Source organism: Notothenia coriiceps, unplaced genomic scaffold (assembly GCF_000735185.1).
Source record: "Notothenia coriiceps isolate Sejong01 unplaced genomic scaffold, NC01 NC01_scaffold00018493, whole genome shotgun sequence".
Taxonomy (NCBI): Eukaryota; Metazoa; Chordata; class Actinopteri; order Perciformes; family Nototheniidae; genus Notothenia; species Notothenia coriiceps.
In genome coordinates this window covers 42,049-65,105 of record NW_011351194.1, presented here as the reverse complement: position 1 = coordinate 65,105, position 23,057 = coordinate 42,049, and the positions used below count along the sequence as shown (strand labels likewise).

Genomic DNA, 23,057 nt, shown 5'->3' with positions numbered 1-23,057 from the left:
CACACACACAACACATACTCTCTGAACACAAATCAGTTTTATGTACCAAGCTGTCATTAAAAATCCAATAAAATAAAAAATAAATGCTTCAGTTCATAGCTCTGATGTTTAAGATTTTATTGGATTCAAGAAAATACAAAAAATATGAACATCATACATTATATACACACAAAACGTTGACATTAATGGTATTCTTTCACTGTACAAAATTAAGTAGCCTGTATAGATGCTCTGCACCTGACGTCACTGTAAGAGGAAGTCACTGGTGTTATGCCCACATACAGCCATGCTGCTTCACCATTGGACAGATCTCTTCATAAAGCAAAAAGTCAATCAATTTGAATGACAAGTTTTGCGTAAAATCTTCAATTTGCAAGAGATTATTCTGTTAAACAAATTAAAAAGATAACATTATGAAGATATGGTTCCACTGAAAATGAATCAATGTTAATTAATAGTCTATCGAACTCGCCCTTCTGTAATTATAACAAATAAACAGGTTTGTGGAACTTTGGTTTGCATTATGAATTTGCAAGCATGTAATAGGCTATCTATCCACTTGTAGGGGGCGTCTTCCTTTCAAAACAGTATTTTTTTTTAAAACATAAACTAAAAAAAACAATAAATGAAACAAGGTTGAACACAAAGCAATGGTCAGAATGGAATAAAAACCCATAATGGTAATTGCCAGTGTGTTCTGCGGTATGTGCTCCGGTGACGCGGTGTGACTTCACTCGGAGGCTGAGCAGCAGCTCCGCGCAGCTCGCACCGACTCCTCTGCTTCTCTCTGCGGGCGCCAGGCTGCACTAAGCCGGAGGGATGGAGTCAGCGGGCGCGTACGGAGCCGGTAAGGCCGGCAGCGTCGCCTTCGATCCGGTCGCATTCTTCACGCATCCCCGGACAGTGCTCAGACTGATGTCGTGGGTAAGTAAGCCTTCTCTGCAACGTGTGGGTTGCCATCAATGGACAGGCCTATCGTTACCTGCACCCCCCTCCCAACGCTGTCTCCCATTCACAATGTCTCCGTCTCTCGCTCTGTGCTTTGGTGTCTTTTATCAGGTTATTATTGATATACATTAGTAGGCCTATGTATTTTAAATAAAATGCTCGGTATTGTTGTATTTTGAATCTCTGTGCCGGGTCTGTCTAATAAATAAAAAATGATTTTAGTGATCAGCTTGTGGCTGGAGCTCCAGGAGCAGCGTCAGATTACCATATGTTTATCTGGAGCCTCTTTGTGTCTAGATGTGAACGCTTTGGATTTGAATGCCCTCTAACCAGAATGTAACACCTCTCTGTGTCTCTCGCTGCTGTCTGTGATACTGTGCAGATGTGAGTCACCACACAGCGTGTAATGTGCACTGAAGGAACAATTAGGTTTTAAAGGAGACAAAGCAAGGAAACAGAAGCACACAATAAACCATCTTTCTTCTTTGTCTCAATTCTGTTCACAATGGTTTGTCATAGCCAATTTGTCAGTGCTCCTTAGCAAACAAAATCAAGTTGAGTGGAAGCATTCAGATAAGAAAAAACAAACATATTACAAAACCAATCAGTGCAATTCATTGTGGCAATAAGACATTGAAATTAATTTATGTATGGGAAATAGTGAAAAATTACCCAAAATGTCCGGGATCCAAAGTTGATGATCAACAAATAGCTTATTATGTCAAACCAAAACCCCAAAATATTAATGTTATCATCACATAAGACAACGGCAAGCAGTGTGATGCAACAGGAAATGTTTTGCTTGAAAAATTAATTGATCTTTTATTGAAATATGTAGAAGTAAAATGTCAATATTACGTTAGGATGATCCACAAATCACAACTAAGAGTTTTCTCTATTTTCTATGCAAAATACTGTTTCTAATAACTACTGATATTATGCTCTGTGGATTATCCACAGTAACTAAACTTTGTTTTTTGACGGGTATCTTAACGTTTCTGCAAATAAAGCAGAAACTGTGCGTTAGCCTTTATATAATTGAATGTGGCAAAATGTTTTGTAACTTAGGTGAAATTACCCTTTAACAAATTCTGGGTAATCTCTACTTCACCAAACTGAATGAACATTTGCAGCCAGTGTACAATGCTTACAATGAATCCAAAATCAGTAAAACGTTGCCAATTACTGGGGGAATACATTTTTTTAATAACATTTGGATGAACTTCCCCTTTAAATCTATCTGTTAGAGAGAAAAACTGCATTTTTGACTCATCTACACTCACACACACTTGAAAAGGACCAGTGTTTGTCTATGGTGTGTGAGATGTGTGGCGTGTATGAGGAATGAAAGTCATTCATAGAGCAGTGTGAGTTCATTCTCTTCCTCCTGTTACAATAATAAAGACCATCACGTGTCTCCCCTGCAGGTCTTCTCCATGGTGGTGTTCAGCTGCATCGTGAACGAGGGCTACATCAACATCGGCAGCGAGCGTTTGCTCTGCGTCTTTAACAACAACGCTGACGCCTGTAACTTTGGTGTTACCATAGGCGTGCTCTGTTTCCTCGGCAGCGTCTTTTTCCTGATCCTGGACGTTTACTTCCCCTCCATCAGCAGCGTCAAGGACAGAAGACGGGCTGTCCTGCTGGACCTCGTCTTCTCTGGTAAATATACGCACACAAATACAGTGGGGGGAAAGTTACTAAGTACATGTACTGAAGTGTTTTACTCAAGTGCAAGTTTAAGATTCTTGTACTTCAGTATTTTCCTTTCTTTTACCACTGCATACTTAGATTGGGTCCCTTGGAATGATTTGACACATTTTTTAAACTTGTTTAATCATTGTTAAGAACAAAAAAAGATAAATGCGTTAGAAGTACATTAGACATGTGTGAAACATTTGCAGATTTTAAGCTTTTTATATTTGTTAGATTGTTTCAATATATGAAGCCTTTCAAAGAAACAAGAATTATGTCATGCTAAAATAAATACTTTTCTTCATATTATTGTATCAATGTTTGTAGTCCAATAATGTAGTAATGAGTAAGCCTACATGAATAGTACCCTACTTTAAATGTTGGTACTTATGGTATGTTTTGATGAAAACATACATTAAGTACCCCCGTGTTTACATCTTCAGGTCTTGCCAGCTTCCTGTGGTTTGTTGGCTTCTGTTTTCTGGCCAATCAGTGGCAGGCTACCTCTCCAGACGAGCTGCCATTGGCCCAAGGCTCCGACGCCGCCAGAGCCACCATCGCTTTCTGCTTCTTCTCCATCCTGACCTGGGTCTGTATGCTTATACCTGTGTGTGTTAAACCTTTCATCTCTCTTTTCATACATGTGTGAATGTATTCATCATCATCATCTTCATCATCATGTTTGTATGTATGTGTGTGTATTTCAGGGTTATCAGTGTCTTCTGGCAATGAACACATTTAAGAGCATTTCCTTCATGGAGGACAAGCAGAGGCTCCTACCAAAGAGCCCTACCACCCAACCACACACACACACACACACACACACACACACACACACACACACACACACACACACACACACACATTCACAGAGTCACGTTTACTTCAGTGATAAGTTAAGTAGTATAACTGGCAAATTCAGAGTAGGGCTTCAACAACTGCATTATGTTATTTTTCAATTCAATTCTGCTAGGAGAAGAGAAGTGAAAACAAGTAGTTACCTTGTCTTTATTATAACCAACCATGGTCATAACTTTGTGGGTCAGTGGTGCCCTAACGTTTATAGTTTTTAGAGTTTGATCCACTGACCAGCAGGATACATTTTGTGGTCAAAGTGTAAAAGCAGTGCTTCTTTCATGTCCTCCATTTCGACCATAAAGCTGCCCGTGAGCAAGGCCCTTAAGCTGCTCAGTAGCCAGCAGGTCAGACTGTGACAGTTTCCAGGCGTGACAGTGTGATACTGTGGGGACAGGGTGTTCTTATAAAAGAGCTGCCCTCAGCGAGATTTGAATAGAAAGTTTAGAAATATCCCAGAGAACATTGCCGACTGATTTATTATCCATTGACAACTCAATAGAGCTTGTCAAAACAGTTTGACCACCAAACCAATAGCAGCCATTCATCTCACTGTCAGAGGATGTGGAGAGGTTGAACTGTAATTGTTTCAGGGATGTACAGTATGTCACAAAAGACTATTTTTAACCCAATAGTTCTGCTGCAAATCTTTTCAATATTCTTCCGAAGAGGATGTATAGCATTTTGAGAGCCGTTTGGATGCCCTTTTAAATTTGCTTCTTGAGTCTCCTGATTTTGCAAATGAAAACTGTTGGATTGATTGCCATTAAGTCTTATACAGAGATTCATAGTCTTTTAGAGGATGAATCCTAGTGACTTTGGTAAAAACCTTTGACGTTTCATCTCTGCCATCATCAGAACATTTTTTCAACACTTTGTTTTATCACCAAAAGTAATTACATTCCTGTCAGCCTCAGCTTTCTGTTTGAGTGCTAATTAACAATTGTAGACTCTAAGGTTGTGTTCAGAATCCCATACTAACATACTAACATACTGCAAACTACATTTTCATTCTTTTTGTACTCTACACTGCTCCCTAAATTGATTAAATTGTGTGCCATTACCAGCAGACTTTCATATTGAAGTAAACTCAAGCCTCTCATGACTATATCAATCATGACTCCATGTCTGAAGTCTGAGCTACCATTGATTGAATTACAATGAATTTATATATATATTTTCTACAGTAATTGTATATGAGCTCTTCCAACTGTCCCCCCTCACTTGCTATCATTTGTAATGATTGTATCCAACTGGTTTATAATTGAATATGCTCCCGGTCTGTAGAGCTGCAATGCAGTCTGATTAAGTTTGTCTACCTGTCTCATATTTGAAAATCTTGCTAATCTGGTAGGCTATACATTCTTGCATTTCTCAAAAACACAAAATCTACATTCTATGCAGTTGATGGAACTACATACTATGTACATGTTGTTAGTATGCACTTTTTAACATAGCATTAGTCTTGCTGCCATTTAAAAGGTCTGTAACTATAATGATGTGCTTCTAATACAAATCAACGTTACGTGTAACTAACATCCTCTAATAATGTGTGTGTGTTTGTTTGTGTGTGTGTGTGTTTGTGTGTGTGTGTTACTAACAGGCTGTATTGACCCTGAGCGCACTGCGGCGCTTCTTAACCGGAAGCAACAGAAACTTGTTCACATGGCAACACCTGGAGCCTCCCGCTGGCAGCGCTCGAGCCACACCGTACCCTATCGCTAACGGAGCTACCATAGTAACCACTAACCCCTATCAGGCTCCGCCCTTCACTGAGACCCTGGACCCCCAGAAGCTCACACAGCAGAGACCTGTGGCCCCTGCCTTCTAGAGACAGACAAACAGAGGTGTGTGTTGAGTGATACTGCGTACGACCATACACCCATGCGTACAACGCGGGCACGGACTACTTCCTGCCTTGCTGATAAATGGTTTTCCACCCTCATGGGATTGGCGAGATTTAGGGTCATGTGACGATGTATGAGCTATTTTCACCATGGCAACTGCTGGCTCAGCTTAGATAGTTGTAACTCTGTGTGTCGAGAATACTGTCTTCTGTTAATGCACACACACTCACACACAGATATAGATGCACGGAAACACAGCTGTACTCACTCACCACTGGATATAAACACCTGGAAACACAAATTTATACACACCTGGAGGCAGAGGCGCACACACACACACACACACACACACACACACACACACACACACACACACACACACACACACACACACACACACACACACACACACACACACACCCTGACTGCATGTTCATATGGCGAGGTGCAGAGTAACGTTAGATGTAGATCAGTGATGATGCTTCATCTGCCTTATGAAGGGATACAAAGTATTTAGTGAAGGAAGTATTGAGGACAGTGAAGCTGTGTAGCTACTGTTTATTACTCAGTCAGTCCGCCCAATCAGAAGCTGCCCTGGAGATATGTGGCACTTGATTGGCTTTTTCAAGAAAGGCAGGCAGCTTGACAAATAGTTTGCTTGGATATGAGCGAGGGGCGGCAGAAATCCTTATATTTTCTTGGCAAGAAAATAAAGGCACGACAGCTTAATGCATTCTGAATGCTATACGGTTTCAGTGTTAAATATTCATGTGATTCAATAATTTATTGTGATATGATAAAGTGGTCAAATTAATTATGTAAAAATAAAATCTATCCACCACCGCTATCAGAGCTGTGAGTCTGCCTTTGTTCCTGTTATCTTTAAATAATGTCATCTTTGCTTCTTGCAATGTGAGCAACTCATTTGAATATGTATTGACACCCAGATCCAAGTATGTGTTTTATATATTACTCAAAATCTGCTGGAGGACCATGACAGGAAAGGGTACGTAAGATATTTTTAGTAATTAACGCTAAAGAACTTTTGGATTAAGCGATTTCTGATGAAAGACATTAACAGGGTATATGCAGATATGTCCTTTTTTGATTGTAAAACATCTTATTTAATATAGCACTTTTTTTTTATTTCAAGTAACAAAGTGCTTCACAAAAATAGTAAAATAAAAAATAGACAGGTCATAAAATATCAGATTTAAAAGAAAAACAATCATTGTTGACCATGTGACTCCAAATCAATACAGCGTTGTACATGTATACTGGACAAATAAGACACACTTCTTACAATGGGATTCTAATGCTTCTTTTTTTATGTGAATATTGTTGTTAACTCTTTGGTTTGTTAATAAAAAATATTGATTCCTTTCAACATCTTCCATGTCATTTGACCCACATGTACCAAATCAAATTGGCATTGTATTTCTAGACAGGACCATTTTACAACTCAATTTATGGATTTTAGGCTATTATATAGAAATATGTTAATGAAAACTCAGCAGGACCAGGTCCAATTTCGTTTCAGTGTCTTCCATAACATGTGGGCACAGAGGTTTTGAAAGTAAGATAGACATTGTTTCATTTAAATGGTCATTTATTGATGGTCCCTAAGCAAAACTCTTTGGTTATGAGCCATAACGTCTTGGTTGTGTGATTAGCATCCTCTGACTGCCAACTTTTTTCAACCTGAGTAAGAAGATGCTGCTTTCCTCAGAATGAATCCATGTGGAATATCCAACCTGAGACTTCACCATGGTTTAATTAACACTAAACAGTTTGATCAACTTTCAATACTTTCTAAGTCCCCGCAGGACACTTAGATCTTGTGTTTTCAAACCTTAGATAGAAAGGGTGAAAAGTGTATAAGGATTGTTATGGAGTCAAATAAAAGTCAGACAGGAAGTGGTTTTATTCCAACACTGTCCAGTCATGTTACTGCAGGTGAACTTACCATCATTCACTGCTTTCAGCCTACAGGAACATTATACTATATTATGAACATTCGCATCACCCAGAGTCAGGATTATCATCATCATCATCATCACCATCATCATCTTTAAAATCAGCATCCCATTACACTGATATCATAATCAATCATCTTCATTGCCACCATCATCAGCAGATAAATTGACATTCAGACATGTAGAAATTCACCTTTGTAGTTCTCACATCATTGCCGCTTTGTTAATAAAATATAATCTTAGCCTTGTTTCTACAAAGTTTTACACACCGTTATATCACCTGAATAAGCCCTTCTGTTTCTTACTGAATTTCACCCTTAGACCCGAGCAATAAAATCTCTTCAAATGTCATGGCGAGACGGGCCAGCTCCAGATTCAGACAACAGGGGGGTAATCTAACTCTGCAGACCTGTGATCACATGCGTCATACTCACCTGCGTCTGAACTACCTCTACCCTGAGAATACTAAGACGGATAAAAGGAAAGTGAGGGGGGTGAGAAACTAAGCTGACTGAACATTCAAATGGGTGGGATCAGGAAAAAGAGAGGTAGAAACTACTAAGCTGAGGTCACACTACTCTAACTAAGAGGCTCTAAGCGCAAATTGATTTTTCTGACTCGATGGATTCAGGAGGGGGAGGCTTCTTAAATGTCACAAAATGTCCATGTTTGATTAGACCGGAAAAAATACTGTTAGTTAAGAGGTACGAAAAGGGTCATATTTAAAAAAAAAAAACATCCACTCAATAAGATTCAACAAGTTGCTGTACAATTAGAATTTTTGGAGCAATAATTCTCTAATAAAGTGTGCCTGCACCAATCTACATAAGCGTGCAATTAAAAATGAAGCTTTTTAATATAAAATTATTTGTTATCTTTAGCTTTTGTGAGTTTTTCACTTAAAACTCAATTTGTTTTGTAAACATAAACTGTAATTTTCGCACCACAGAGAATAAAAGAAGGGATTTTTACTAAAAAGTAAACAGTTCTGGCAAATTCAAATGTAAATCTTAATAAGATGCTGTATGTAGAGCTGAAAGACAGTTTGATTAACTGGTGTATCATTCAAAAAAAAATGCAACTATTTAGATTGTTACTACATTTCTTCTCAAATGTGAATCAGTGTGTTGCAAACCATTTTCACTCTTTAATAGATAGACCAAAAAGATTCATGATTACTTAAAGAAATAATCTGCAGATTAGTCGCTATTTAAAAGAAGTTATTTTCTGTGTTATTGTTTTTTAACACATGTGTACATGAGCAGATTAGTCAGAAACTGTAACTGTGCTGCATATTTCAGGTAATTTTGTCTTGTACTCTGACCTAGGCTTGAGGTGCGTAAAAAGGATGGGAGTGAGGGCAGAAGAAGGAGAGCAAGCAAGGGGAAGGTTAATGTTTGAGTAAATATAGCGGGGGCGGGACAACTATGTCTCAACTAAAGCTAGGACTATGATAGAAGAAAAGGAAACGTCTTCTTATGTGCATGTTTTGTGCAGAAAGCACAACGGGTAAAGTCTTTGAACAGATACACACTCATACACACACAGTCGGAAATATTTCTGCTCAATCACCCTGTGAAACTCTTGTGATTGGAAGGGAGGGGACGAGGAGATGTGCCCATAACAGGAAACAGGTATCCTTCCTGTTTCGGACTGTAACTCCCGCCCTTCGTGTGCTTCGGCAGCACATCAGGCTCCTCCTCTTCAACAATATGATCATTTATTCAGTCGTCCACAGAACCCCCCTCTGGCTGATTAGGAGAGGGGGTTGTGGCGTCAAATGACAGAGTCCGCCTCCTCAGCTCAGAACTGCTGTCCATCACCTGGGTTGCCATAGTAATGGGCTCCTCTCCTGGCGGTGGGCTCACCCTCTGCTTCCTGTTCCTGCCCGACACCGGAGACACTGATTGGCTGAGGCGACTCCTGTGCTCCACGGGGCTAGGGGTAAGGTGTCTGCTTTTGTGTGGGGAGCCAGGAGGGAGTTGTGAGTGTGAGTGATCGGAACTGTTAATGTGGCCGACTTCCTCGTCTGCGGTGTCTGACTGTGGGCCGGGGTCCGGGCTGAGGCTGGCCGCTCTGCAGAGGGTCTTCGATGAGGTGGATTCACAGCTGGGCACCTTCAGGCTGGAGGGTCTCTGTGGGCTGACAGGCCTCTTCTCCACATCTGCTCCTGGCCGAGAGCCACAGATGGCCTGCTCGGGTACATGTTCTTGCCCAGTGGTTTCACTATTGCTCCGGCTGTTGCTCCTGCATGAGATGACCCTCTGGGGGTGTGTGAATTTCAGTGTGTGTACACTAGAAGATCTCTGGCGTGGTGGTGTGGAAGAGACAGCGGTCACAGTGAGGGGAGGCTCTGCCAAGTCGTCCGTTGAACCGCTCTGATCCATAGAGTCACAGCGCACAGCCGCCTGCAGACAAAGAAACACACATAGACGAGACAGACAACGTGTTGGGTTGTGCAGCTAAAATCGTTTTCAAAATGCTGTGGAGGATGACTAGAAAGAATCTCTAAAAGGATCAGAAATGTGAAGTCAAAGTGGCAAAAGAAACCTACCACTAGCGTTACATTTAGCAACTTAAATAAAACACAAATGGAAAACCAAGAAATATTAAACATACAGTATATAATGTATCCCCAATGCTGTTCAGAGTAATTAAATTAAACTACGGTACTCTTCTGCCATCAGCGAGGTGTCTCCACCTGTCCTCTGGCACCGTGCCCATGCTGCAACCGAAACAACCCCTGAGCTTTATGGAAATGAATGATAAATGCTTGCTGACGTAACCATTTTGAAGATAAGCATAAAACCAGGTGATTGCAATTTTTACAGCTAGGGCTGGCTGCTTTGCTTAGAGAATGATTTGCAATCAAGCCTTAGTTTTCCAAACAGATTGTAAGCGGTGGCAGACAGAATTTCAGAGTGAAAGCAAGTCTGACAGGTAACCGATATAAAAGCAGATGGTGTTATTCAATAGCCATTTTATTATGTAATCAATAGTTATTCATTAATAGTAAGTTAGAGCTATATTATTGTCTGTTGCCTCTTCAAATATCTAAAATTGGCTGAATCTCTTTCTGTTTGAAGAGAGGAGAAAAGCAAAGAAGAATGGAAATTAAAGAAATGCGAAGAAAATATAGGCAAGTGATAGTAACAAACCTGTCTCTGTAACACTTTGCTTGCTCTGCGGAAGGATGCTGGTCTCTTCAGGCCCGAGTTATCGGGAACATAAGAGGGGCTCAGCATGTTTCGGTCCAAACTTTCTTCAGGACTGAGCCACCGAGAAGAATGTCTGCTGGCACTGTGGGCGGGACTCAGTCTGAGAGAGGGTTGTCTGTCTATGCTGTGGCTGGAGGTGAGTTGAGGTCTGTCTGCGTTGCTGTCTGGATGGTGCCTGTAACCGTCCATACTGCGAGTGGAGCTGAGTCTGTGTCTGTTTATTCGATGGGCCGGGCTCAGCTTGTATCCATCTATGCTGTGAGCAGAGCTGAGTCTGTGCCGGTTTATTCCGTGAGCCGGACTCGACCTGTACCCCTCGATGCTGTCAGCAGGGGTGAGTCTGTGTGAGAAGTGTTTGTCGATGCTCTGAGCGTTGCTGAGGCAGATCTTTGGCCTGGAGCTGCGTCCGACCCCCAGCGAGGCGTGGCTGAAGGCCGGCAGAGCTCCGGGAACCTGCAGCATGGAGCCGGCTCCACTGGAGCACAGAGAGGTCATGGAGCCTGCAGGAGAACATGGGGCAGAGTTCACATGGACACATTGAACAAAAAAAGAATACCGTTTTGCCAAAGAGGGAAGATGTTTCTAAAGTCAGGGATTATCTAGAGCTTGATTTTGACTTTGGATTTGGCTGTTTGTGATATTATTGAATTGCCTTCTTCCAATTGATGGTGATGTTTTCCAAATATTTACTTATATATTTAATGTTAGGATGCTTTAAATCCAATATACTATACTGTACTAAACTACAATATAAAAGGAATAGTTACTGCATCACTTCTTACATTCTGGTGATATTCTATATGTTTCCTATTTCCAGCTATTCAGAAAAAACAACAATTCACTGATCCTATGAAAAAATATTGTCTGCATATCCGAAGCCTTATATCTTCTTTCTTTTTGCAATGGAGCATCATCCAAACTATTACAAACATCTCAGTGAACCCCACTGAGTGAAATGTTCCTCCATTACCATGAACATCAGAGATCTTTTGCATGTTATGAAAGACTATAAAAAATGGGATCAAAATAAAAATGATGTATATAACTCAAAATCCTAACATTGAAGTGTTGATCAATTGTTAATAATCCAATATTATCAAAGCAAAGTGAAAACATTCTAACACATCATCATCCTTAACTCAGGCCTTTGTTTTGAAATCCCCAAGGCTCAGCATCCTACAAAGCCATGTAATACAATTGTAAAATCCTATTTTAGATGATTTGTGAGTTGATATAAATGTTACTGATGTGTTCAACTCGTCTGTGATTTTGTTTCAAAATCGCTCCGCTTTGAGGCCCATTAATTGAAGCAAATGGAAATCACATATGGGCAGAATTTGTTATATTAGCAAATATCGTATCGTTTTCCAGAGGATTAAAATAATATCGTAAAGTGGTAAAACTTTCTATTTACGTTTCTGTAATTTTGTTTTGTACAAACAAGTCTAACCAATTTGTTCCTGAAAAAAAGACAAAAAATCATCTCCCTCTTAAAGGTCTTGTTGTGCTGCATCACATCTCAACTGCATTTTCTGCTATTTATGGAAGCAATAACCTTTACAGCGATCAGTTAGTGGTTGGAGCACAGTGAGAACTGTTCCTCACTTTAATTGGCCATAAACAACCAAATTACCTGAGTAGCTGTAGCCGGAGTACGCCTCGTGGCAGATGGGAGGATAGGGGGAGCATCTGAGTGGCTGAGCGTAGCTGTCGCTGGGGAGAGACGGCTTGCGTCCTATGCTCAGCAGGTTGCCATGGGAACAATCCTCATCCTCAACCTGCACCTGTCACATGGGATCATCACCGCTGTCATCGTTATTGCCACCCACACCCTAACCCTCTCACATAAAAAATAGGAAAACAGACTTTTTGTGTTACCTGGGCAGGTGTGTCCACGTTAGGATGCTCTCCACCGACAAACGCAGAACTGAGTCGCCGGCAGGCCGCCTCCCTCTCCTCCCTCTCCTTCATCTCCTCCCTCTCCTTCATCTCCTCCTTCTCCTTCCTCTCCTCCATCTCCTCCAGCGCAGCCTCCTTGTTGCTCTCCTCGAGGTGCTTCATCAGAACGGCCACAACCACATTGACCAGCACGAACTGAGCCGTAAGGACGAAGGTCACGAAGTAAACAGGGGAGATCAGAGGAAGGTAGGTGAGGCAGTGGCGTTCATGAGGACGACACTCTCGCAACGTATCCTGGAAGACAAGGGGAAAGAGATTACAAGGCAATATAGAAAACTGATTAAAGGTTGTTTTCAGATATATTTAGCGGACATATTGTGCTTATTTTCAGGTTCATAAATACAAGAACATGTTTCTATGATGTTCAAAAAACACATTCGTATCATACTGTCAATCTCAATATACCTGTATTTACCCTCCGTTGTAAAAACCTGTCACTTTGAACACCTGAAAAACCTCAGTCTGCTCTGCTTGGCTTGTTAGAAACATTGCAAAGAGTTATCAGTGGTGGAGTTAATCAGATAGTTAGGTATATTGAGACTTATGAGAAGCCAAAACTAAATGACTTCTTATATCCTGTGTTTATTATCTTGGCAGCCCACATAAAAAAAGCAAGTTCAGTTCAGCAGGGACTCCAGATACCCAAATGTTTGTTCTTATTTAAATGTTTCCCCTCCAGTTGACTAAGTTGTATTTCCTCTCTTCTCCAACAGGGGGAGATGTGTATCTGAGTGTGAACAGACCTTCAGCCTGTCACAGAAGAATAATATACTCCCCTAACCCTCTAATGTCAGCAGTGATCTTCCCTCTGCTTAATGCAATGCCTGTCTCCTAACCGACGCTTTGAGACAGAAACATGTGCGCAGACACAAACATCCATCCGTCTTCTTAAAAACTCCCACACAGCAGAGGAGAGGAAGTGAAAATAACCTTCATAATCCCATTCCAGTTGTCCCCGGTAGACACCCTGAAGAGTGTGAGAAAAGCCATGCCGAAGTTGTCAAAGGTGGCGTGGCGACTGAGGCCCTCACATGGGTTATCGTCTGAACACTCTGAAAGAGGATGAAAAGAGTATTAGAGGCTGTGAGTGAGAGAGGAAGGCGAGTGGAGAGAAGAAAGAGGATTGTGTGTAGATTATTGCACTCATTAAAAACACTGATTCTGAATCAACATCATTAATGTATGTAACAACACAATTTATGCAAATTACGTAATCTCGCCAGAGTCAGTTGAGGCACACGCACTCACACACACATCTGTGCGATTTATATGCATGCACTCACGCACGCACATGCATGCACGTACACGCTCACACACACTAACCCAGTTTTCCAAAGAGCTCAACTCCCAGAGCTGCATAGATGAAGAACAGCAACATGAAGAGCAGACCCAGATTCCCCACCTAGACAGACATATCACACGCACACACAGATATAAACAGCGTATGATACACAGAAAAAAAGACACAAACATGCAAACAGATAGAAAGAGGCAATAGACAGAGAATGCTTAAGCCTTATTGCATTGATGTTTACTACATTTAAAAAAAATCATGACACCTGGAGAGTACAATCAGATGTTTTTATTTGAGAAACGGAGGGGCACTTTCATATCCTCGATCCAGTCCTCATGAACCACAAACCTGTTTACTCTCATTTAAAAGCAATTCACAGGGACTTGGCTTGTGTAACCCCATGGTGGGAGGTATGGAGGTGTCTGCCTAGATGATGAATAAACGTATTGATGAAGTGCACTCGGACACCACTGCACAGACCTGGGTTAGATCCCCCGCAATGATCTGTCACATCAAAGACAATCGGCATCATCTGTGGGTGGGAAGGCAGTGAAGGATCATGGGGAATTTTGCTGCACTAATGTGTGGACAAGCATCGAATGAACGAAGCTCAGTGTGCTATGATTTTGGAATTAGCCACTATAATTATAAATAATTATAATTTAACTGCCTTCTAGGAATAGGATCGAACAAAATAAATCAGTTTATAAACGTCTGCCTGCCCTGCATAGCTGTTCTTCCTTATTGTACACCACCTTCCCTCCCCCTTCCTCTCTTCTCTCTTATTTTCTGGCGGGGTCCCCTGAGTGTCCGCTGAGCCGAGGGGCTATGGTAGACCCTTCATGAATCCTTCCCCCCACACCAGAGTGCAACAGTTCACTATTCTCACCAATTACTCTTCACACGTTTCATATTCAAACAAGTCTAAGTTTCACACACTAGCAGCTGTAGGCAGAGCATTGCTTTGAGTGTGGATGACGTACAAATGCTGTGAACACGCTGATAATTAGCAGTAGTGTTTACCATGTTAAAGTATTGATGTAACGTTGATTCTGGACCAAACCTTTGATTGACGATATTATCCAATTCATTGTCAAAATATGCTTATAAATAGCACTACAACATACTGGAAACACTTTATGTCTTTCTCACTTTTATTCCATGCTAGTAGCTTAACAGTGTTTCTATAGTCGCCATCTTTGTTTGTCGGTTAGCATGCTAACATTTGTCTAATAGCATCTAACATAAAAACGCAGATGTCTTTTATTTGCAGATATTTGACCATAAACCCGTTTTTTGGACACCTCAAATGTTTTGGAATCAAGAAAATGTGAGAGTTATAAGATGGGATAAGAGCTACAATTTAAAGGTGTTACTCAAGAAGATTTTCTTTTAAAAGCCATATATCACAAATTCCAAATAACTGGGGTTTTGTTTTATGTCTGATCAACTTCTTGATGCCAGGTGTTGCTGTCATTTACCAGGATTCTACAATGCTCTTAAACAGGAGATCTAAATAAGCTTCAGGATATATTAGATAGATGGGCGAGACCTTATAACCAAGGTAACATAACATTTAAAGCTTTTCTGACAAGACACAGCCTCCAGATATTGAGTTCAAAGGGCGCTCAGTGGGTAAGGTTATGTAAGGTATCACAGAAGTTATACAATCTCATCCTGAGGGGAATATGGACGTGTGCAGCTAATTCCATGGCAATCCCTCCAATAGTGGCCAACAATCTAACCTCGTTGTGGTGTTAGAGGAAAAGTAAGAGGGCAAATGAAGTCATTAGCCTTCATCATCTGGGGGTCACAAATATGTATACAAAATGTCCTCACAATCCATTCAATAGCTGAGTTATTTCAGTATGGTGGACCGACCACCTGTCCTTGCCTCACCTGGGGCCACTAATGTGTCTAAAGAGTGCTTGGGAATATCTTGTTTAGACCAATAATAGCACTGCGTCAAAAGAAATGAAGCATCCTGAATGAGACAGGTGTCATCGTGGAGGCCTGGAGAAGATACGTGGATATGGCCTCATAAATCACTTGTGCCGCATCCCAGTGCAATGTCATCTGGAAAGGCTCTGCACTGGCCATTCAGATCGGTGCAAGTTCCATACAGGATGACATGTTTGGCTAATATTACTTCTTACATCACAAGCATCAATAAAAGAGGAGAAAATATACTGCTGCTGTGACAACTTGAGATGTTTTACAGTTCAGCAATTTATTTTCCTTTGTGAATAAATTGCTGTATGGCGTCTTTGTGACGATAAGCTTTCAGTCTGGACTTTCTGGCTCATCATTTATCTTCCAACAGATACCCAGCTGCAAAACAATCCTAGAAAAGCAGTTGTGAAGTTATGCACGATAAAGTAATGATAGAACTGGTGTTTTTATCAGCCACACTAAAACATTTAAGGATCAGCCGTTTTTTATTTTAGCGTGAGGATGTAGTCATGCTTGTTTGCTGGTAATTTAGTGTCACTGAGCAGTCTGTTAGTAAATCGTGTGGGGAGCAGTCAGTGCCAGCCCTGATGAATCGTGGAATAAAACAAGCTGCCTGCAATTCTTCAGATCTGGAAACCAGGCGCGCAGTTAAAGAGACATGTTTTATTTCACAACATCAGAGCTGCCTCTTACCTGAGGCAGCGCTTGCATCACCGTGTCCAACAGAGATCTCATTCCTGTAGCCATCTTCAACAGCTTCAGCACTGAAACATGGTAAAGTGTCAGCTCTTATCAGACACTCATCATCATGCTTGTGTGGTTTTATGAATGGTATATCTACTGTTATTCTATCCTGAACTATGTTGCACTATAATATGTTATACATTCTTAGTGCATCAAATGCTATATTTTATATATTTGTCTGTAGGTTAATACAGACAACATTGAGACTCATTGCGCAATCATAGTATGTATTATTCCATTTACAATTACACCATATGCTCTCTTAATAATATTGTTTTACTTACCTTGGAACGTTGTCTTTATTTGTTCTTGTACAAGTTCTACTCTTATTGTTTTTTATTTCTCTATATATCTGGACTTATAACTGTCTAAAGGACACTTGTGCGGCTGCAACAACTGAATTTCTCCCCGCGGGATCCATAAAGGGTTAACTTATCTTGTCTGTTTGTGTGTTTGTGTCACTCTGTGTGTGTACCTCTTGTTATCCTTAAGACGCGCATGATGCGTATGATGGTGGGGTTGATGGGGAGGGAAGCATTCAGGTCTATTTCCTCCAGAGCGATTCCCATGATGGACATCAACACAATGGCGAGGTCCAACTGGTTCCATCTTCACACACACACACACACACACACACACACACACACACACACACACACACACACACACACACACACACACACACACACAGACATTTTTCAGTTTTTCTAAGGATGAAGTTTAAGTTTCTTTATTTGACAGATGACAGTGTGGAAATGCTGTCAGATGAAACCCTAAGAGGTGGCGCTTGTGTCACATGAGCTGCAAACAGCTTACAAGGCGCTCTCCAAGTTCAAGTTTCTTATCGTTTGAATAAAATGTATTCAGAAGCAGGCCTTGGCAATCGAGTTTAATTCTCAGGCTCCCTCCAAAAATGCTAATTAAATACATTTATAAAACTCAATGTGAATCTAGATCATAACAAATATCTGATCTCTTATTATGAAATAAGAGATCAGATATAACATGTAAAAAGGGGATCGTAATAAATGTGTAGAGGTGTAGATATGTATAGAACAGTAAGTACAAATATATGAATGTAGATTAAGGAGTTTAGAGCTTCAATACCTCTCTTTGAAAAAGCGGCGCAGCCCAAAAGCGAGGAGTTTGAGAATGGTCTCGATGACAAAAACCACAGTGAAGACGTAATTGCAGTACTTCAGTATCTCCTCGAAGTACTGCGGGACACAAAGACACACACATCAAACACACGCTGGGGCTGTACTGTACCAGCGTAAGTCGCTTCATTACTATGGTTCTAGGGCAGGGAGTAGAAGGTGTTGCCATGGTTACCTTAGGCTGGTTGTAGTGCTCCATGCTCATGGTGATGAGGTTTGTGAAGATGATGATGGTGATGAAGAGGTCCAGGTAGTGGCTGGTGCACACGGTGTGGATGGATCGACGCAACGGGGAATAGTCAGCGAAATATGGCTTCTCCTGGGCCCCTGCGTACACACACACACACACACACACACACACACACACACACACACACACACACACACACACACACACACACACACACACAGTCATTCAAATTATTCAGAACAAAATATTATATCGGCAATGAAGTCACCGATCAAGTGTGTGCCAAGTGGCGCACTGCCATGTGTGGGATAGTGCATCTGTGTGTGTGTGTGTGTGTGTGTGTGTGTGTGTGTGTGTGTGTGTGTGTGTGTGTGTGTGTGTGTGTGTGTGTGTGTGTGTGTGTGTGTGTGTGTGTGTGTGCAGACTAAAACTGCCACCTCAGGAATTCAATCCTATCCATCAGGGACGCACACACACATATACACACAAACACACACACCTCAAGGTGTCTTTGGGCAGAAACGCTCGCTGCCTGCTGCCAGCCAGTTAACTGACTAAGAGGAAAGCACTACTAGAGATTACACTGTAGAGAGAGGCGGACAGAGTGAAAGTGAGAAAGAGAGTGCAGTAGATATGTGGAGAAATGATGCATGTACTCATACAGTATGTATGCAAAAAGAAGAGGTTTATCGTGTGTATGTGTATGATAACAGCTGCAATATATGGCCTGTGTTTGGACACACCTGTCTCATGTGTTTAGTCTTGGGATGTTTTTCTGATTTGTGCTGGGCCCTTGGGTTCAAACAAGGGTGTCCCCTTATAATATAACATTCTAGTTTGAGTCCCTTTCCTTTGTCCTGGTACACAATGCAGAAGTCCATAAAGAGATGTTTTTCCAGGATGGTGTGAAACAACTTGCCTGGCCTGAACAACAACCAAGTCTCGACCCCGTCAAACACCTTTTGGATGAACTGAAACACCAACTGGTTGCCCTGCAGCTTCTTAAAGCTTCAAATTGTCATTGGAAGGATTTTTGAAGTAAATAATCTTCAAATTGTTTGTTCTTTGGCAGCCTTTCCAATATTGTGTAGAGCAGATTGACTTACAGTTCATTACACATTTGCAAATGATCCATGATCACTTTCCATAACTGACAGTTTGTTGCTGTACTTGTGTTTCTTATATTCAACAACATGCCATCTTTTCTTTATTTTCTGCATGTAGCGAATGAAAACTGTACAATTGTTTCTCCTGCTTCAAAGACATTCAAGTAAAAGAATGGCAGTGGTAGCTGTGACGTAGGATACACACAAATCACACTTTGCTCTAGAGGCTGAATTGAAGCAATTACTTATAGCCAGGTTCAAAACTCTCGTAGGAAGCCTTCCTCCGAGATTGAAAATGTTAGAGCGGACAGATTTTTAAATAACATATTCAAATTTCACATATGGGTGACACACTTTTTGCCATGTGCTGTATGCCACTCGTTCTCCCTCCTCCCCTTCCCCTCCCATATCTCACTTCTCCTCCTCTTCTCCAGCCGTTTCAGTCGTTTCTCCTCCCTAATCCGCGCCTCCTCCTCCTCCTGCTGCTGGCGACACTTGTGAAAGTTTTCCACCACCACGCCCACAAACATGTTGAGCACAAAGAAGCTGACGATGAGGAGGAAAGAGATGAAAAACAGCAGCATCCAGGGGTTGTTGTTTCTTATTGGCTGCAGAGGGATACAGAGAGAGAAAAAGGAAGAGGAGAGGAAGAGGAGGAGGAGAGGTAGCATCCAAGAGAACCAGAGGGTGACGAATGATGGTGAGGAGGGGTGAAGAGGAAGAAGAGGGGAGAGAATAAACAAGACGACAATGTAAATCCTGAGTCAGCACAGCACTGTCAACTCACATCTATTCATCCATCTGCCTTTTTTCTTTTTCTTACACCTTCCTCTCCTGCTGAAATGTTTCCCATTTCTGCTTTAAAACATAACATCAGATTGTGCCTGAGTCTGGCACAAAACAGAACCAAAATACTGTTCAAAACGATGTATACGACTGAATAGTTTGCATTTCTCCCTGATGTTCTTTTCTTTTTTTACTTCCCACATCCTCCCCCATCCTCCCACATCCTCCCTCTTCCTTCTCTGTATGTATTTCTTCACCTGCTGGTCCACTGCGACAGCGTCCAGGCCGTCATACATGATGCTGACCCATCCATCTTTACATGACAGAACAAACAGCGACATCAGCGCCTGCAAGAGTGAGACACACATAAATAAGTGTCACGCTGTCAATCCATTTGAACGAGCGGTGAGTGCTGTGTGTGTTCAGAGTGACAAACCTGTCCTATGTTGTCAAAGTTGTATTTCCGTCGAACCCATCTGTATCCCGACCCCAGGCAGTGGGTTTTATTGGTGATGTTGCTCACATCCAGCCCCTCGCAGTGGAAGAACTTCCCTTTAAACAGCTGCATTCACAGACAGATGTGTGCACAAACGATTAACACATACAATAACACTGTCCCTCCCAGGTAAATAAGGTTTCACAGAGTGTAACGAGGTTCTTAAATTACTGTACAGTAAATTACTCAGCGAGTGCTTGCAGGCCTACTGTATGTTGCAGCTCAGATATGAAGTACCATCTGGTCCGGTCTGCTTCACAGTCATTACACACTGCAGCGTGGAGTGTTCTCATTACAAGATGATTCAGTGTGTTTTTGAGAAATATAAGCCTGTGTGTTAATATTAGCTTCAGCATTCATAAAGCATCTTTTAATTTGCAAGCGTTTATTTGAATAACCTTTTAATTTGCAGGAATATTTGCAAAATGGCAAATAATTAAGAGGAGAGTTCACAGAAAGTGTAAATTACTTTTGTTCCTAAAATACCCTTAAAATAATCTTAAAAACATTATTTTGGCCCTTCAAAATAAAGCAAGGTGGATATGAGTAACAAACTGTTAAACCAAAGAGCATTTTTCCCACCGCAAATTATTTCCTTTGAAGGACTTTGAGGCCTGAGGCGATGAAACTGTGTGTCGTATTACACAAAATCAAAAAGCAATTATCAAAAGTAATAAAGAAATGATTTGTGTTACGCAAAAAACATTTTCTTTCTCAAGCCTTTAATAATTTGCAACTCAAAGGAGAGTCCTGGCCCCCATATTGAGACCCACTGTGTTATAAAATGATAATCTTGATCCTTCTCTTTATACATGCTTTTATTTAAAACAGGTTTAATTTGGAATTCATTAATGACATTAATAATACAGAAATCATGGGGGAAATGTTAAGAAAGCCCCTTTTCAGCACAATCCCTACGTAGTTAAACCATTGTATTTTTAATTAATTCCAGAGACTCTGGTGCCTAATCAGCAGCTCATTTGCATTTCCTCCCAATTTTTCTCTTCACTTTGTATTACCTGAAGCATTTTGTGAGGTGGGCCTTGTGAATTTTAAACCACAGTGATCAATTTCTTTTCACATGAGAACAGACAGCAAGCTTTGGATGTCTGGGCACTTAAAACGTGGGAAAAGCTTTAACTGATTATTGGTCAGTGCTATAATAAAAAAATGTAAAAGATATGAAAAGGCTGTTCCTGCACCAACGGGGAAATATAGAGTATAAATGTTTACCTGGACTCCCAGAATTCCAAACACAATGAAAAAAGCACAGCAGATGAGGACGATATTCCCGATGGGTCTGAGAGAAGTGATCAGAGTCTCCACCACCAGTTTGAGACCAGGAGCCCGACTTATCACCCTGCAACACACACACACACGCGCACGCGCACACACGCACACACACACACACGCACACACGCACACACGCGCACGCACACACACACACACACACACACACACACACACACACACACACACACACACACACACACACACATGAACAAATACACTAGATAGCAGTGGTGGAAAGTACATTTACTCAGGTACTGTACTTAACTTTTCCGTGCCATACTTCTACCTCACTACCATGGATTGAATTTTTTTTTATTTGCAGGCATTTTGCTGATTATTTAAGTCGTTTTTTGTTAAGAAACATTTCACAGTTTCATCTTCTGAAACGTGAAGATTTCTGGCTTTTCTTTTGAAATATTTTAATATTTTAGGATTTTATTTAAATCGTTTTGAGTTTATTTTCTGCAATTAATACTTGTATTTCTTATAATTTAAGTACATTTCCTGTCCAGTCCTCAATGCAGTGCTTTTACTTGGAGTGATTGAGTGTTTTTACAGTATAGTATTAGTACTTTTACTTAAAGAGCCTGTGACACGAACCCAACAACTGTTGTGCAATGAAATAGTGGGCTACTAGTAATCTCGAACCGTCAGTTTAAAAAAGAAAAAGCGATACCGTTCCGATAAATATCAATAATTTCGAACATCGCGGGAAAATTCCTTCGACTCATTTTGAGGTTTTGGGGGAAGCCGGAGTGACGTTCAATGCGGGAACGCTTCACTGTTGCGGCGAGAGAGCCAAATACGGACAAAGTGTGTTGTCATGCGGATAGAAATGGGTGAATTACTGAGTTTAGCGGCACGTTAATAACGTTTTAATGAAGTTGATTACAGCTATATTCATATTGTCCAGTGCTTTCATGTCAATTCCGGCGAACATTAAACATAAATGATCTAGGTGAAGATATGATTAAATTAGGATAAAAAGTGGTTGAGAGCTGCTGAATTTCCTCCCGTCGGATTGTGAATAAAAACAAATTCGAATATTTTTGTAAACTCCAGGGATGAAACTTAATTTATTAGTGCTTTCATTCAATTCGGCGAACATATGATACATTTAAATTGATCGTGAGTATGAATGAATTAAAAATCTTTTGTTTGAGCAGTTGCATTCCTGATGAGGGAAAACAAACCTAGCTTTTGTAGTTGCAGTCAGATGTGTACGTGGCGTTGGGACCGGGGACGCCGTACCCCCACTTATTGAACATGATTCTTTTATAGTCTTAATACATCTAAAAATCATTGCCAGTGTATCAGTTGCAAGTGTGTGTTTGTATGTAATAATGACGAAAACATAATAGGCAATTTCACAGTAATTATAATAAAAAATCGAGCTCAAGCATTATGCAACTTGATTTGGAAAGCGTGTGGGTGTGTGAAGGCAGAACTGTGGTGTAGGGTGACCAGTGTGTCCCGCACTGTGCGAGGACTGCACAACAGCATTTTAATTTGTCCCGCATTCCCACACATTGAGACTATG

The 23,057-nt window shown here is 41.0% G+C and overlaps 3 protein-coding genes across 3 annotated transcripts in view; 1 reads left to right on the top strand and 2 right to left on the bottom strand.

The window, feature by feature from the left end:
* Window positions 1-23,057, bottom strand: part of LOC104951087 (BTB/POZ domain-containing protein kctd15) — a 292,312-nt gene that overhangs the window by 230,898 nt on the left and 38,357 nt on the right. The window lies entirely within an intron of this gene.
* On the top strand, window positions 748-8,075 carry LOC104951076 (synaptogyrin-3-like). Its single transcript, XM_010777717.1, has 4 exons — window positions 748-924; window positions 2,376-2,610; window positions 3,087-3,232; window positions 5,102-8,075. The coding sequence occupies exons 1-4, from the start codon at window positions 820-822 to the stop codon at window positions 5,327-5,329; spliced, it is 714 nt and encodes a 237-aa protein (XP_010776019.1). The 5' UTR covers window positions 748-819; the 3' UTR covers window positions 5,330-8,075.
* LOC104951081 (voltage-dependent T-type calcium channel subunit alpha-1H-like) lies at window positions 7,246-22,785 on the bottom strand. The gene is made up of 15 exons (XM_010777721.1): window positions 22,742-22,785; window positions 21,458-21,584; window positions 20,165-20,290; window positions 19,986-20,075; window positions 19,358-19,550; window positions 17,822-17,973; window positions 17,597-17,706; window positions 16,965-17,098; window positions 16,439-16,509; window positions 13,822-13,900; window positions 13,429-13,550; window positions 12,418-12,732; window positions 12,173-12,323; window positions 10,480-11,039; window positions 7,246-9,729 (listed from the first exon to the last, which is right to left on the bottom strand). The coding sequence occupies exons 1-15, from the start codon at window positions 22,783-22,785 to the stop codon at window positions 9,046-9,048; spliced, it is 2,958 nt and encodes a 985-aa protein (XP_010776023.1). The 3' UTR covers window positions 7,246-9,045.

Bases quoted from the DNA above. Each gene is read 5' to 3' on its own strand.
- LOC104951081 (XM_010777721.1), bottom strand. From the start codon at position 22,785: ATGTTCAATAAGTGGGGGTACGGCGTCCCCGGTCCCAACGCCAC. The intron at 17,099-17,596 runs GTATTGAAGCTC...GTGTGTGTGAAG, and splicing joins CGCCGCTTTTTCAAAGAGAG to ATGGAACCAGTTGGACCTCG. The intron at 12,324-12,417 runs GTAACACAAAAA...CCCATGTGACAG, and splicing joins ACGTGGACACACCTGCCCAG to GTGCAGGTTGAGGATGAGGA.
- LOC104951076 (XM_010777717.1), top strand. From the start codon at position 820: ATGGAGTCAGCGGGCGCGTACGGAGCCGGTAAGGCCGGCAGCGTCGCC. The intron at 925-2,375 runs GTAAGTAAGCCT...TCTCCCCTGCAG, and splicing joins TGCTCAGACTGATGTCGTGG to GTCTTCTCCATGGTGGTGTT. The intron at 3,233-5,101 runs GTCTGTATGCTT...TGTTACTAACAG, and splicing joins TCTTCTCCATCCTGACCTGG to GCTGTATTGACCCTGAGCGC.